A 16,033-nucleotide genomic window follows, 5' to 3' on the forward strand; every position below is an offset into this window, starting at 1 on the left:
CTCTGAAATATTCCCCAGGTATGATGATATAATACATTGTGTTTTTTTCCCAAAAAACACTATAGTAATCTGAATTTTCTTTTCTTTTTAGGGCTTATTCCCTTGTGGATTCCAGTCAAGTCTCTACCTTCCTCATCTCTATTCTACTAATTGTCTATGGAAGCTTCAGGTATGTGTCCTGTTAACTCAAGAGATGCTTTTAGGATTGATGTGATGTCTGGTAGCTAATGTGGAGATGGTGGCATGGACTTAGTGTGTTGATTGGTCACTTTATGTTATAAGGATGTCTGGAATAATTGGAGATAATTTGGCTTGAGCCACACTTGTGCTCTTAATGATGCAAGCACATGGAGGGTTTATAAAGGGGATGAAGCATATTATGCAGGATCAATGTAAGTGGAAGGGGGAAGTGGAATATTCTTCGTAAATTTATGAATTTAAGAATGGAACATTGTTCATCCTGTGTTTTACAGTTTAAGTTTCTCCCTGACCATTTCCAACCACAGTAAACCTCCTCCCATCCCAGCTCAGTATCCAGCACCTATGGGGATTGGTAGATGCCAGATGAGTGTATTTGCCAGATGCTTGTGATTGGTGAATTAACCACTAGGGGGTGCTGATTTTAAACTTTCGTATAAACCCCTTTCATGCTCGTGTCCTACTAAATCGGCCATTCATTGTCCTGGGATAGGAATGGGGGTTTGGCTTTTCACATTTGACCACTCCTAATTGTATCAGTGAACACTTTCACACTTGCAAGGAGCCATCCCTGGGGTTAGGACTGTTCTACCTTCTACCGGTGATGTCATGATGCATTGAGTGAGTGGACCTGCCCTAAATCCTGATCAATGTATCGTGATATTATATTTGAACAAAATTAATCATGCCAAATTATAACGAAATTAAGCTTTATGTGCAGCACGGTATGAGCCCTTCAGCCCCTGTTGTTGTTGTGCCAAACTATATAAACCTTTATAAGGGACTCTGGGAAAGTGTTAGCAATAAATAGCAATCGCGGACAATTTTTAAACAGGATGGGAAAGTTGATAGCACTATAGCGCACAATTTGTATGGCATCGAAAAGTTGGTAGCACTATAGTGTACAATTTTTAAATACCATGGGAAAAAGCGATGGTGGACTTGCCCTCCCAGAATTCTGTGCAGCAGAGAAAGGGCTGTATGCATGGCTGCATGCACAGAGCATTCAAGAAGGGGTTTCTCTGCCGCATGGCATTCTGGGAAGTCGGGTCCGCCATTGCTTTTTCCCACAGTCTTTATAAATTGTGCACTATAGCACCACCAACTTACCCACGCTGTTAAAAAATTGTCAGCTATTGCTATTTATTTCCTCTCTCTCTCCCGCTGCGGCTTTTCCATGGCAAAGTTTATACCTTGATTTTAATCTTCCCTCATGTTCCTGCACTCGCGCAAAAACTTGGGTCATTTCAATCCCGCAATGCAATTGACCATTTCACACTTGCCTGATTGCAACGCCAGCATCTACAAACGCTGTGATGGGTTGAAGATGACATCATCTGACGCTGGCATTGATTTTTGCTTTTACACTAGACATTTTAAAGGCCAATTGGCGGTTAATTCCTGGGATCACTTGCAAGTGTGAAAGGAGCTATATTTTACCTAATGATATTTATTTTCTGCTTTTTTTTTGCTGGTTGCTTGAATTCTGGATAATAGGGATTTTACTATATTAAGAGATTTCCACCATCTATAAACAAACCTGGGCATGTCATGTTTATTTCTAGGTGTATCCTTCATGGATATTAGTTACTCTGCTCTTCCACTAAGAAAAAAACTAAGAAAACACAAGCACTCTTAAAATCTTCACATCCAGAATGTTTTGAGTGTAGTTGTTATTCAAAGAAATATAAACAATAAGCAAAATGCCTTGTGTCAATTAAAATGACAAGCTGGTTCATTTGTCTTGGATAGCACGAGTGAGAAAATAACGTGCATTATTCCTCTCTCCATGGATTGTGCATTATCTACTGAACGGCTCCTGCACGCTCCTTTAGTTTTAGCATTGGCTTTTCGGGGGGTTTTTGGTGTAATAATAATCATTATTTTACTGCTACTTGAGGAGGATGGAGAAAGGTTTTGGTGGGGGGGAGGGGGTGGGTCTTGCATACTGTGTCCAAATTAGCTGCAATGTTTTTTGCATTGTCAATAGTGACCATATTTCAAAGTATCTTATTGTATATGGGGTAGTGTGTGGATACATTTGTTTGTAATTAATATAAAACTCAAAAGTTGAAGTAAAAATATTTGTAAAAGGCTTTTTATAAAAACTGATACACTTCAACTCCTTGCATTTATATAATAAATATTATATTTATATTAAGAAAGTCTGCAGATGCTGGGGTCAAGAGCAATACAAAACTTAGCAAGTTTCACAGCATCATGGGAAGTAAAGGATAGCCAATGTTTTGGGCCATGGATGCTGTATAACCTGTGTTTCTTCAGCACATGTGCATTGCATTATATCATAAATTTACATTTGTAGTCTTTTTGTAGTGACTTTTCCAATTTAGTAATGTTCCATTTCTAGTCTTACTCCCTGGCACAAAATGACTAGTGAATGCTTTGAAATCATTTATTGACCATTTGGAACAGAGAGAATATTCAAAATGTGAAACTATGTGTGCAGTTGCTTTTTTAAAACAAATATAAAAGTGAGTCCATTTCAAGGTGAGCCAAAATGAGAATAATTTTCCTAATAGAGACCATAAGACATAGGTGCAGAAATGGGGTATTCATCCCGTCGAGTTTGCCCTGCCATTTAATCATGAACTGATCCATTTTCTCACTCAGCCCCACTGCCCGGCCTTCTCCCCAGAACCTGTGTTGCCCTGGTTAATCAAGAACTTAACAATCTCTGCCTTAAATACATCCAAAGACCTGGCCTCCACACCTGCCTGTGGCAACAAATTCCACACATTTACCACCTTCCCGATGAAGAAATTCCTGTTCTAACCAGACTTACTTCAATCCTGAAGTTGTCTTCTTGTCTTAGACTTCCCCACGATGGGAACCAACCTTTCTACATTGACTCTCATCATGCCTTTCCACATTTGAAATGTTTCATTCAGATCCTCCACCCCCGCCCCCCCCCCCCCCCCCCCCCCAATTCTCCAAAATTCCAATGAGTACTGGCCAAGAGCTGTCAAAACGTTCCTCATATGATAACCATTTCATTCCTGGAATCATCCTTGTGAACCTTCTCTGAACCCGTTCCAATGTCAGCACATACTTTCATAAATGAGGAGCCCAAAACTGCTCAAAATACTTCCAAGTGAGGTCTTACCAGTGTCCATCAAGCATCACACCTCTGCTTTTATGTTCTAAACCACTTGAAGTGAATGCCAGCATTGTACTTCCCTTCTTACATCACCGACTCTCCTGTAAGTTAACGAGGCCTCCCAGGTCCCTTTTCATTTGAATATTTTCAGTTTTCTCCCCATTAAAAAAAATAGCCTGGCCGGACACTTTCTGACATTGAATTTCAATTGCCACTTCTCTGCCCATCCTCCTAATCTTTGTAAGTCCTCCTTCAACCTTCCTGTTTCCTCAACACTACCAGCTCCTCCATTTACTTTTGCATCATCTGCAAACTTGGCAAGAAAGGCATTCAATCCATAATCCAAATCATTAATGTACCACATAAAAAGAAGTGGCCCCAACACCAATCCCTGTGGAACACCACAATTAACTGGCAGCCAACCAGAATGTATCCTGACTCTGCTACCTGCCAATCAGTCACTGCTCTCCCCAATAGATCAATATGGTACAATTTGAAGGCCAACACTGTCAGAACAATCAAATTATCCTCGTATCCAAATCTTGAAGTTAAAAAGAAAATATTTGCCTCAATTATGCTTTCTTTGCAGCAATTGTATACTTTTTAGAAACATGCAATTAAAAACTGGTGAAAGAATACTTTAAAATTAAGTGTTTCAATTGAGTGTAACATACAAGCATTTGTTTGTTGCACAGTATTCTTTGCCTCAAGATATAGGTTAAATAGTCTTGCGTCGTTAAATATTCTGTCAAACTTCTACAGTTATACTGTGGAGTGTACGCTACCTGGTTCCATCTCAGCCAGGATTAGTAATTCAGATGTCCAGGAACACGGAAGTTAGCCAGGTCCATCACAGGCTCCAAACTCCCATCTAATTAAGATGTCCATGTGAGGCGCTACTTCAAGAAGGCAGTCAACCATAAATATCTCCCTTAATCCTGCTCACAACCTCTTCTCAGCCCCTTAATGTACAAGAGCAGTTTATTTCTAATGGCTGTTAGGTTCTTGAACCTCCTCTTGTTGCACGAATCATGGACTGCACAAACAGCATGAGCGATGGTGGTTAGAAATTTGAAGGACACAAAGAGAGCACCTAATGGAAATGTTACGAGCCCAGAGGACCCCAAAACCCAGCAGCAATAGATATTCACCAAGACAAGTGGTTACTTAAACAAAAGTCACTTTTAATTATCTTTAAACATGAAAACAGAATCACAGTTTAACTTATCACTATTGACTTAACTAACCTAACTTAACCCCTTTCTAATTCTAAATGCATGTGTATGTGATGTGTGTGTAAATTCAGAAAAGTTCTTTGGTTCACAGTCCAATCTCATTTCTCATTTCTCATTCATCCAAGATCACTGGTATCAGGCAATTCTTTTACTGTGCACAGAATTTAACGTTTATAAAGTTCTCCAGGCTTTGATGCTTGAAAGAACCTCAGGAAGGTTCTTGTTGGTTTTCAGAAAGAGATTTGTTGTTCGCTGGACACCCACAACTGATATCTTTTTAATCAGCCACTTCAGTGTCTTGCCGAAGAAACGTGCCCTTTCAGAGTTCTCCAGATGATAACCTCTTTCTTTTAGGTCACCACAGAGTTTCTTTTTGTTTCCCTTATTTCAAGTGAAACATTAAGCAGCCAGTCCTCTTTTATTGCATGAACCACCAGGGCTTTGACCAGGCTGAGCTAAGCTTGTCCTGTTCCAGTCCCAGCTGCTACTGCTGACTATAAAACTGCAGAACTGATCTCTCTTTCCCTCTCTCTGAGAAAGCCTGTTTTACTTTCTCTGCTTGCAAAACCTAATGACCCTCTTAGAACAGCAAGTTCCACTCCAGACAGTCTGTGGCTCCGATAAGTTGCCTTTTTGTAAACAACAATCCATTAGTGAAGTCTCTTGGCACTCTCCAAAGCTTTTGCAAAGACTGTTGGTGCCAACATGTCTAGTGTGAGCAGAGCTCCAATTTTTAAAATAAGATCTGTTTAAAAGAGTTTGTGTCCCAATTTATCTCTTAAAAACATATCTACATACAATACAAACACGACATAATCTGTCACAGAAAGGAGCTATTAATACTTGCAATCAAAGTGGTGGCCAAGAATATAAATTAATTGATTAGGCTTTTTGTGGAAATAGCATTAAAAGACCAGGAAACAAGATGAGTTCAAGCATGAGCATAGGGTGGTTTCTATGGTTATCTATTATCTTGGAGAAAAATGTGAATTTAGGAGATAAAGTAGGTCACGTCAACAGTTTAGGGAGCTAGGAAAAGGAAGCTTCAGAGGCAGCTCTCAGGATGTGAGAAGTGCAAGATCTCTATGTGATAGTTATTGAAGGATAAGGAAATGGAGGATAGAGATTTTAGAGAATATTTTTCTCTGCCTTGAACTTAAAATGATTAGCAATCTTGACATTTAATAGAAAAATTATAGCCTTGAGGGCCATGGTGATTGAGAGTTATTAAACCATTGTCTGCTATATCTATTAGACAAAAGAGAACGAAGGTGAAATTTGAAGTGAGCCACTTGCTACAGGATACTATATTTCTGACTTGTAGTTATAGCCACAGTATTTGTGTGCCTGAATCTGGTGAATTTCTGATCAGTCATTCTCCTCCAGGATTTTAATAATGAGGAACTTAACGATGGTAATACATTAAATATTAAGAATAGGTCATTGTACTCTTAATTTTGGAGATTTTTGTGGTCTCCTTATTTGTGAAAGGATGTAATGGCTTTGGAGCAGATGCAGAGGAAGTTCACCAGGTTGAGTCCATAGACGAAGGGGTTAGTCTATGAGGAAAGATGAGTCGTCTGGACTGTGCTCACTGGAATTTAGAAGAATGATAGGGGATCTTATAGAAACATGAAATTATGAAAGGCATATACAAGATAGAGGTAGGTGGAGTGGAAGACATGGCCCCAAGATTCAGGGTTGTGGATTTAAGATAGAGATGAGGAGGAACTACTTTTCCCACAGAGTAGTCAATCTAAGGAATTCGCTGCCCATTGAAGGAGTGGAGGCAACAAAGTTGGATAGCTTTTTTTTACATAGTAGAGGAATTGAGGGATATGGGAAAAAGGAAGGTAGATGGAGATGAGCTTAACCTCAGATGACCCATGATCTCATTGAATGGCAGAGCAGGATTGATGGGCTGAATGGCCAACCCCTCCTTTTTTTTGTGTTCTTATAATGGACAATAATTGCCAGTTTAATTAGTTCTTACTACAGTTAGGCATTGACTAAGAAACTGCAAATGCAATTGAATGTTGTAAATTCACACGTAGAATTCAGAGTTAAGGTGGAAGGAATATTGCTGATAAGGTGGCTTCACATAGTTAGGCCTAAAATACTGCTTAGAGGAACTCCTGTGGAACTAAGATGATTGATTGCATTTTTTTTTATTTAAAGAATGATTCTCGCCATCAGAATGTTTTTTCTCTTGATGTCCCTTGCATTCACTTTTCCCATAGGGTTCCTTGATGATATCATTTTACCATTAGTAGAACAAAGGCAAATTATATAGTACTTGATTAAATAACATAATCAGCTTCAAATATGTTTCTTTATGAAATGGAGAAATCCTCCATTACAAGGGTTAGAGATTATGCATTTTAGATTTTTAAAATTTACAATATTGTCAAAAGAAGTGAAAAGTAAGAGGACTGGAGGTATTTTGGGAATAAGCTAAAAGTTGACTAAGATGGAATAAGGCTTTAAGCTTAAAAAAATGTAAAAAGGCAAAGTGTAAAATCTTCTTCATTGCTGCAAAAAGGAAGTGCTTTGCAAAATGTGTATTCCTTTTTTCAAGAAAAAGGCAGGAAGAATGAAAAGGAGAACTCTAGAAATGGCTAAGGCATTAACTAAATATTTAATTTTCTATTTGACCATTGTAGAAGGCACATTATAATGGGGAACAAATGGTCTAATGGTAGTAATAAGCTTAATCAATATTACTGACGAGAAAGTACTGAAAAAATATATTGTCTCTTCTGTACCATTAACACTGATGCCCTTCAGCAAATGTTACTTTTCAATGTTTCCATTAAAGTAAAAGAAAATTTTGAAAATCTTACGGATGGACACAAGGAGTTTTCATATTCATCGGGAATGTCATGGTCGGCATTAGTTAATATTGATGGTTGTAGTGAGAAGGAAAGAAGCCAAACTGAGAGTTTTGAACTGGAATTTGGAGACCTCCATGAAGCAAGCAAATGGTTAGGAAAACCCTTTATGGAGAATTTCAAAAGGAATAGTAATGGTGAGAATGCACTTTGCGGGAAGAGGTGAGGGGGGGAGCTTTTTAAGAGGATGGCATTGATTAAAAAAGCAATAAATGGTGAATTTAGGCAAGGAGGACTGCATAATTTCAAGCAAAAAATCCACCATATTAGATTAATCAGGCTTTTTGTAAGTACTTTTTGAATTTCACAAAAAACATCAAGCAGAAAATGTTGACTCTTAAATGAGGTGAACATTTTCCTTGTAAACTTGATATTTTCAGTAGTATTTTAATATTTAAATCAAACAGTGTAACTTGTCAAACATTTCTTTCAATAGCAAGCAGAAATATTTATTTTTGAGCAGAGCTGTTCCATTTCCTTATTGACTTTCACAGCACTGTTGTGGCATGTTTCATCTTCTTGCAATAGGAATTCTTGAACAATTTTTGGAAAGGAAAATTCTAAAGTAGGTGACTTACAGAAATGTCTTCTCTGCCTTCAGTTTTGAGCATTGATATTTTCTCTGCTTGCATGACAGGTTTCACTAGTAAATGGTCAATTTTGGAAAATATATTTTCTGCACAATGTTTAATGCAAAAATGCCAATGTAATAACCCAATTACTCTCATTCTTTTTCCTCCTAATTCTCTCCACACTCAATCCTACAATAGTATACCCAATTAATTGTTGTGCTGTACCTGACAACTCTCAATTTGTTTTTTCCCCCCTCTGTGGTAATTCTGGTTTGTGGGCTCTAAGATCAAACGTAATTTTCCTTCATTTGAGTTGCCTTAATTAGTTCCTACAGGTTTTGTATTATTAGAATATAATTGCATAAACTCTTTATATTTTGCAATCCAAGTGGTATGTTAGTTACAGATATAAGGTGGTATGTGGGGGGGAAAGAACAAGTTTGAAAACCACTTGTTTTAATCGTACCTAATTGACTCGTTATGTGCACGGTTTCATGAGTCCAAAGGAAATGGGCCATTGATAATTTTTCTCAAGCAAAATATTTCAGTAACAACTGGATCTAGAACAGTGATTCTCAACCTTCCCTTCCCACTCACATACCACCTTAAACAATTCCTTACTAATAACAGAGCACTGATGGCATAGGGATTACTTAAAGTGGTATGTTAGTGGAAAGAAAAAGGTTGAGAACCATTGGTCTGGAAATCAAATATGAATTTTACAGACTTAGGGATTTTACTGCTATGAAGAGTCTCTAATCACACAGGAACAACCAAAGCTGCAAATCTCCGTTTCTGTCTGCAATTATGCAGTCCTCCTTGCCTAAATTCACCATTTATTGCTTACCTGCATTCCTCTAACAAAAGGGGTGGGATGTGTAACTCAACAGCGTCAGCATCTGCACCTCATGTCACATATAATGTACTGTATTTGATGACATGTTAGACCCACTTGTTTTTCCCAAAATATGGCTCAAAAATAATCCCCCGGTTTTATACGCCAGGATGATAATGGTGAATAATGACAACAGTAACACTGTCGGTCTCTGCACTGGTCATTGTTGTGCTGAGAAAGCTTCAGGTCCCCAAGAGATGAGTCTGGACACAAGGGATTACTATCAAACGTTACTTTTATTAAAATACAACAATTAATGGAAGAATGTGGGAATAAAGCACATATAAGCACAATATTAAAGAGCATGGGGGGGGGGGAATGCTCACAATCTAATAAGACATGCACACAATGTTTAAGAGGGCATGGGAAAATACACAGACAATTTAAGATAACACACAATTTATAAAAGAGCGTGGGAAAATACATGGACAAGTTAACATCATCCTAGCCATATAGTTTTATTTTTGATATTTCTTTCATTAGAAATTGCTTTTGGTGGCATTTTGTTACTTAAATATAGAAAGCATTTTCCACAGCAATATGAAAAAATACAGTTAACCTGCTAAATTAGTAACTTTGGTATTTCATTATCTTTTGGTGGGTACTTGCATTTTTTTGCTTCAATTTCATATTGGGAAAGTGACATTTTTTTCACATTGATTGAGTTGAAAACTCTTTCTAGAAGTTTGTATATTCTGTGGTTTTCCTACCTTCCAAATGGTCCCTATTTTTATGTTCTGTCAGGTTTCAACTTTATTCCTTGGCTGAAATTGCCCATCTATATCTATGAGTTAAGATTTTGAGACTGGAATATTACTTTGTAAAGGGTGTTTATTTCAATCTTGTGAAGTTTAAGACCGATGAAGAGCATCATTTTTAATTTAATTCGTTAATTGCTGTCTTCCTTTGTGAGTTGAAGAGAGAACTAAGTACTTAACTGAGATGATTTCATTGCACACTAGCTCGGATGTCTTCCTTGCAGGATTGGCATCCAATTTTAATAGCCTTTGACACCTGAGTTTTGAGTAAAACCTCCGAACCTTTATTATAGGATGTGGATTGCATTGCCTTTGGTTAAAGCAGATTTTGATTGAAAGTATCGTCTTAAATGTAGTTACTACATTGCAAGTAAGCATCTGTTACCTTTTTGATCAGGAAGTCAGAATGTTATAGTTTCAAGCTCAGTGCTAGGATGTTGGGAAATGGCCTAGGTTCAAATTTTAGTTCAGCAGTAAAAGATTGCTGTAATATTTGTTAAGGTATAGATCTATAATGTAACAAGGTTCAGTGTTTAAGATAAAAAAATCTGCAGGAGGAACTCAGCAGGTTGAGCAGCATCTGTGGGGTAGGGGTGAGAGGAAGGAATAATCATCTATGATTTTTACACAGAAATAAAGGAAAAATTCTGTTTTTTTAAAAATTGCGTACTTACCTCCATAGTGGTCTTTTTCACAGCACTTTTCCAAAACACTTTTACACTGCCTTCCTGTGTTGCGGAATTTGCCAGAGGGTGAACATCTTGTTGATTAGCCCGGTTTCTTACGGAGTGCCTGCGGTTAATTTAGACAGCATCCACTCTGTAAAAGTGTGTAGGGGTTTTGGAGGAAAAATTACAGGATGAAATTTAGCAAATAAATTTAATCAGGAAATTTTTACATTGCCAGCGGAGTAGAAAATTTGCACAAATTTTCTGCTTCTGAGCGACTGTGTAAAAGTGCCAATAATGTTTTAAACCATCTTTACGATCCAGTATTCCTGTGTTGTCAGCATTCCTTTTTCCAACAATCATTACTAAAAACTAAGCTTGTCAATTAATCAGCATCTGAACCCTTTTAAATACATAGATATGTTCATTTGGAAAAACCTACACTAAAGCTCCAATAAATTTTTTCTCAAAGTCTAGCAGGCCTTGTATGGCCCACCGAATTCCCACGGCCAGTCTACCAGTTAAAGGTCCAGTGTGAAAGCTCTTTAATCGGAATGCAGGTGTTACAGACACCAGGGAAGATTAGCCCCATGCTGATTAGCCCAGTGTATAAAGGACATAGGGTATCCTGGGATAAAGTTGTGACATGTTGATTACATTTTTGCAAAGTGCGGGAACGTGATGGAAAAAAAAGATTAAGAAGGTATAAACTTGGCTGACCTATATAAACCTTCATAGATGCCTAAAGGACTGTGGGAAAGTCGCAGCAGGAGAGGGATGGTGGATCTGCCCTCCCAGAATTCCGTGCAGCAGAGAAACTCCTCCACGAGTGCTCTTTGCTTACAGCCCTTTCCCTGCCACATAGAATTCTGGGAGGGCAGGTCCACCTTTGCTCTTTCCCAAGGGTCTTTATAAATTGTGTGCTATTGCCACTAGGACGTTCCCATTGTGTTTATAAATTATGCAGCTATACTTTCCCCACGGTCTTTTATAGAAGTTATAAAGGTTTATTTAGGTCGGCATAACAACAGGGGCTGAAGGGCTCATACTGAGCTGCACATAAAGCTTAATTATGTTATAATTAGGCCTGATTAATTTTGTTTAAATACAAGATCACAATACATTGATAAGGATTTAGGGCAGGTCCACCATTGCTCGATGTGTCACTCAGACGTCACTGGTGGAGGATAGAATCTCCTATCCCCAGGGATGCCTTGTGATGAGTGCGAAAGGACACAAAGAACTGGTTAACAGGGGTCCAGTATGAAAGGCAAAATCTGCTTCTTTAACTTGTTCACTGAATGGTTAGCTGGTTAGCCAGTGTGAAAAGTGCTACTGACTTCACAGCAGGGTTAAAGATGCAACATACCTGATCTGTAAGCATCTGCAGAGTTGGCCACACCCTTCCGTGTTAAATTCTCACCTTTACTCTCCTGTCCAATGATCACCTTTTGTCTATTGCCTGTGTTCCTCCCCCTGTCCTTTCTCTCCCAGCCCTTTTATTCAGGTACCTACCTGCTCTGTGCACATACTGTGGAGAAGGGCTCAGGCGACTCGTAAATTGGAGGAGCAACACCTAATATTCTGTCTGGGCACTCTCTAACCGTATGGCATTAACATCAACATATCTGGTTTCTGCTAGACTATTCCCCATTCTTCCTCTCTTTCCCATCCCTCTGTCACCTTTCATTCAGCTCTCCACCCCCTTCCCTCCACTTTCCATTCATGGAGCTACTCCTACCACTCCTCTTTTCTGATGTGCCCACCCTCCCTTATCCACTTATTAGCTTTTGGTTGTGAGCTTGTACTTCCACCCCCTCCCCACCATTTTATTTAAGTGCCTGTCTATGATGAGCTCATACCTTGATGAAGGGGCTCAAGCCTGAAACTTTGCTTATGTATCTTTATCTTGGCTCTTTAAAGTATGTTGTTAGACATGCTGAGTTTCTCCAAGATTGTATTACATTAATTACTCTAAACCCAATGGGACCCGAGTTTGTGGTTGGATCTAAAAGTGCAAGTCCAACCAGAGTATTTGATGTAAGTTACCTAAATGCATGCTTGAGTATTTCGGGATGACAAAATGTCGTGATTCAGTTTAAGAGCAGAAGTTTTAATTGCAGGAGAAAAATCTTCATTTGTTAGCATCTAAAGTTGTGATAAAGTTTTAAATTGGTACAATTGTTTGAACTGAATGCCAATGAAGGAAAGCTCATCAAACTAAGCTTTTTGAAATTTTGAGTCTTGGAATGTCCCCTCTCAGGAGGTATGATTTCTAAGGTTGTTTTAGAAAATTTAAATTTACTTTTCTTCCAGAGATACATGACTTTATGGCTTAATATCACAGTTTTCATTTGCATGGACTGAATGATTTTTATGAAGCTATCATTTTCTGTCCTCACCCAGGTCTCTCAATATGGACTTTGAGAATCAGGATAAAGATAAAGATGGGAGTACTTCATCGACCACATTCAATGCAAATAATACCAACAGTAGTAAGTAGAAACCAGACTCAAATATCTTTCTCAAAGATTTGTTTTCTTGAGTTATGTACCCATGATTTTTGTCTCGATTGGAGAGAGGCAGAGGAGATTCACCCGGATGGTTCCTGGCTAAGCGACTTCAATATGGGGAGAGATTGAAAAGACTTGGATTGTTTTCCCTGGGATAAAGGAGACAGAAGGAGAAGATCAAAGTAAAAATCTTTTTCCCTGGTAGGGGTAATTCAGGGGGATTTGAGGAATTTTTTTTACACACACAATACGATGCCAGACTTTCATGAAAAGATGAGAGATTATTGTAGTTAATTACTTGATAGTTATCAGCCATGATAGGTTGAAGGACCTGTTTCCACACTGTATGATTCAATAAAATGATAATTCTTGCTTAAATAACGAAAGCACCATTTGTTTGATGGACCATATGGGCCTTTGAAAAGTGTACGGCAGGAATCTGCACTCGTGAATTTAACTGAAAAATGCATGTAACTTTCATAAGAATTTGAAATGCTGAGCATCGAGGCAGTGGCACAGAACAAACCGATCAGCATTTGGAATTGGTGATGAGCTCGTGACGTTATGCCAGTAATGTTCTGAGAGACCTGGCGCTGTACAACCTTGTGTGTGTGGGCTGGGTGTAGCATTCAGTGCAATGATGGCACTCCATCATTAAATGAAAAGTATAGAAAATGTTGAAAAATGTCTCAAAGTATTTGATTATGCTGGAGTTCAACGTTTTTGGAAAGTTTATTGCTAAAGATCATGAGGAGTTTTAGTGCTAATCTTTTTGACTGAACTTTATTAACGTTAATAACATTGTTTCATAATTTGACTTAATTGATGGGGAAAGAAGAGAATTTGTCATCATAAATTTTGAGATGTAGATAAAGATTGCTATTTGATCCTTGTCCTAGAGATTTAACAGTAAAGGTCAAAGTTAAAGTAGTTTTCCCAGTTGATAAAAATTGTATTTTGTGGCCATAATTAGATGTACTTAAACTGTGCAAAAAATAATTTGTCCTACAGGTAGGTCTTGTGAAAACAGTTTTGGCTCAAGGCAAATTGGCAGAAGTCAAGTTTACATTGGCAGCTGGAAGATTTGTAATGCGGTTCACTATAAGGTTATGTTCGGGGCCTAGGGAGAGGGCTGAATGCTATTATGTACGGGGCCTAGGGAGAGGGCTGAATGCTATTATGTACGGGGCCGAGGGAGAGGGCTGAATGCTATTATGTATGGGGCCTAGGGAGAGGGCTGAATGCTATTATGTTCGGGGCCTAGGGAGAGGGCTGAATGCTATTTTCATTTTTTTTAATTTTTAACATTTTTGCCACTGCATATTTTCTCTTGACCAATGTGATTGAGTTTACTGATTATCAGCTTGCATCATGAAATAATTCAAACATTTAGAAAAACGTTGTCATCAATTAGTTTCCTTCATTTTTTTTATGATCAAGAAAAACCCAAAGAGCTATCTCCATCATTTTCCATGTACAGGGATATTATCTTTTATCCGAAACCCTTGGGACCAGACATTTTTTGGAATTCAGAATTTTTCAGCGCAATACGAGGAGGGGTATGCTGAACGGGGTGGGGGCTCAAACTAAGCTAAACACCTGAAACTATGGTGACCGTAGTCCCCAGGTTGGAGTCTTTTTAAAGACTCCTTCCAGTGTCATCAAGTTCTCGGCAAGAGCAGGTCCCATAGTCGGGGACCGGCGGCATCGGTTGGGAAGTGTCGGGGACTGGCGGCTGTCCGCATTGAAGAAGTCGCCTCAGGTTTCTGGCACGTCTGACTGGTAGGAGCACTGAGGCACAATGCCGGAGGGGTGTGGGTCGTGTCAGGTCATGTTTGGCACCAAATGCGAGCTTTGGTGTGCTTGACGACATCCATGGTAAAAAATGTTTGGTTTTCAGAGGTTTTGGTTTTCAGAATTTCACTTAAAAGATTGGCACTTAAATAAGCCCCCTTTTTTTTTAGCATTCCTTGAAATATAAGTTTATTATAACTCTTCAAAGGGACCGTAGAGGGTCTCCTGTCTTACAGTAAGTCGTCTGTGATAAGTGCAATGCTGGCAAGTTATTAACTTTCAGAAGGAATTTGGAAGGGCCAATATTTTTTCAACTGGTATGAATTAAGTGTAAACCATTAGACCAAAAATATGGAGGTGAAAATGCTCACCAAGATAGTCAAAATATAAAAACAAATGAAATGGGAGTGGATATGAATTCATTATGACCAAATTTAATTGGATCTTCTCATTTATGTTCTTGCCTGTTCTTGACAACCATTGATCCCTCTATAATCCATGGATACTTCTATCTCAACCCTGAACTTAATTGAATCAGGCTAAGGTAAAGAATTCCACTGATTTGTGGCCCCAATCCCTCTTGATCTTCATTTTAAAATGAAAATCCTTCATTCTGAAACTGCTCCAAGTGCTGGATTCCTCTGAGGGAAATATCCTCTCAGCAGCTACCCTGTTAGGCACTTCAGAATTTTTTGACTTCATAAATTCACCCCTCATTCTCCTATACTCCAGTGGGCAAAGTCTTAATCTGCCTGCTCATTCATCCCTGGAATCAATGGTGATTCTTTCGGAACTTTTCCCAATGCATGGAAATCTCTCCTTGTTTAAGGAGACCAGAGTGTACAATTAATGTAAGTTGGGCTTGAGAGAATCAGTCTAGATTTTCCTTTCTTTCTTTTTAAAATTTTTTAAATTGAATTTAACATATAAGCATACATGTAGACTTAATAATTGCATAATAATTCATTTGATTGAGTAAACAAAGCCAAAAAAAGTAGATAAAACCACATCAATAATTCCTTATACCTCAAAAACATTTAATTGAAATGATCTATGCGACCATGTTAAACCCGTTTGTTGAAATAACGTATAAAATAAAAGAAGACAAAGAAAGAAATCTAAAAAGTAAAACTAATCTATCTCCTCCCTCTCAGGTTACCTTGTATAATTAATTTTAAAAATCAACAGTCTGGAACCACTGGGAACCCCTGGAGAACCGGCAAAGAATCATGGGAGCATCCAATAATTGTTAATTTATCCAATTATAAAAAAATTCTTAGAATGGGCCTCCACAATTTCATAAATTGAAACTTTCTTTAATTTTTTTCTAATTTTCTCTAAACTTAAATAGGACATTAGATCATATAACCACTGTGAATTAGTAGGGTACG

The 16,033-nt window shown here is 38.2% G+C and overlaps 1 protein-coding gene across 2 annotated transcripts in view; it reads left to right on the forward strand.

The window, feature by feature from the left end:
* sppl3 (signal peptide peptidase 3) overlaps positions 1-16,033 on the forward strand; it is a 176,331-nt gene that overhangs the window by 79,520 nt on the left and 80,778 nt on the right. For both annotated transcript variants that reach the window (XM_069932938.1, XM_069932936.1), the window contains 2 exons: positions 92-169; positions 12,742-12,830. In XM_069932938.1, the coding sequence (XP_069789039.1) occupies positions 12,752-12,830 (79 nt within the window). In that variant the 5' untranslated portion in view covers positions 92-169; positions 12,742-12,751. The remainder of the gene's footprint in view (positions 1-91; positions 170-12,741; positions 12,831-16,033) is intronic.

The sequence above is a fragment of the Narcine bancroftii genome, chromosome 4 (genome assembly GCF_036971445.1).
Source record: "Narcine bancroftii isolate sNarBan1 chromosome 4, sNarBan1.hap1, whole genome shotgun sequence".
Taxonomy (NCBI): domain Eukaryota; kingdom Metazoa; phylum Chordata; class Chondrichthyes; order Torpediniformes; family Narcinidae; genus Narcine; species Narcine bancroftii.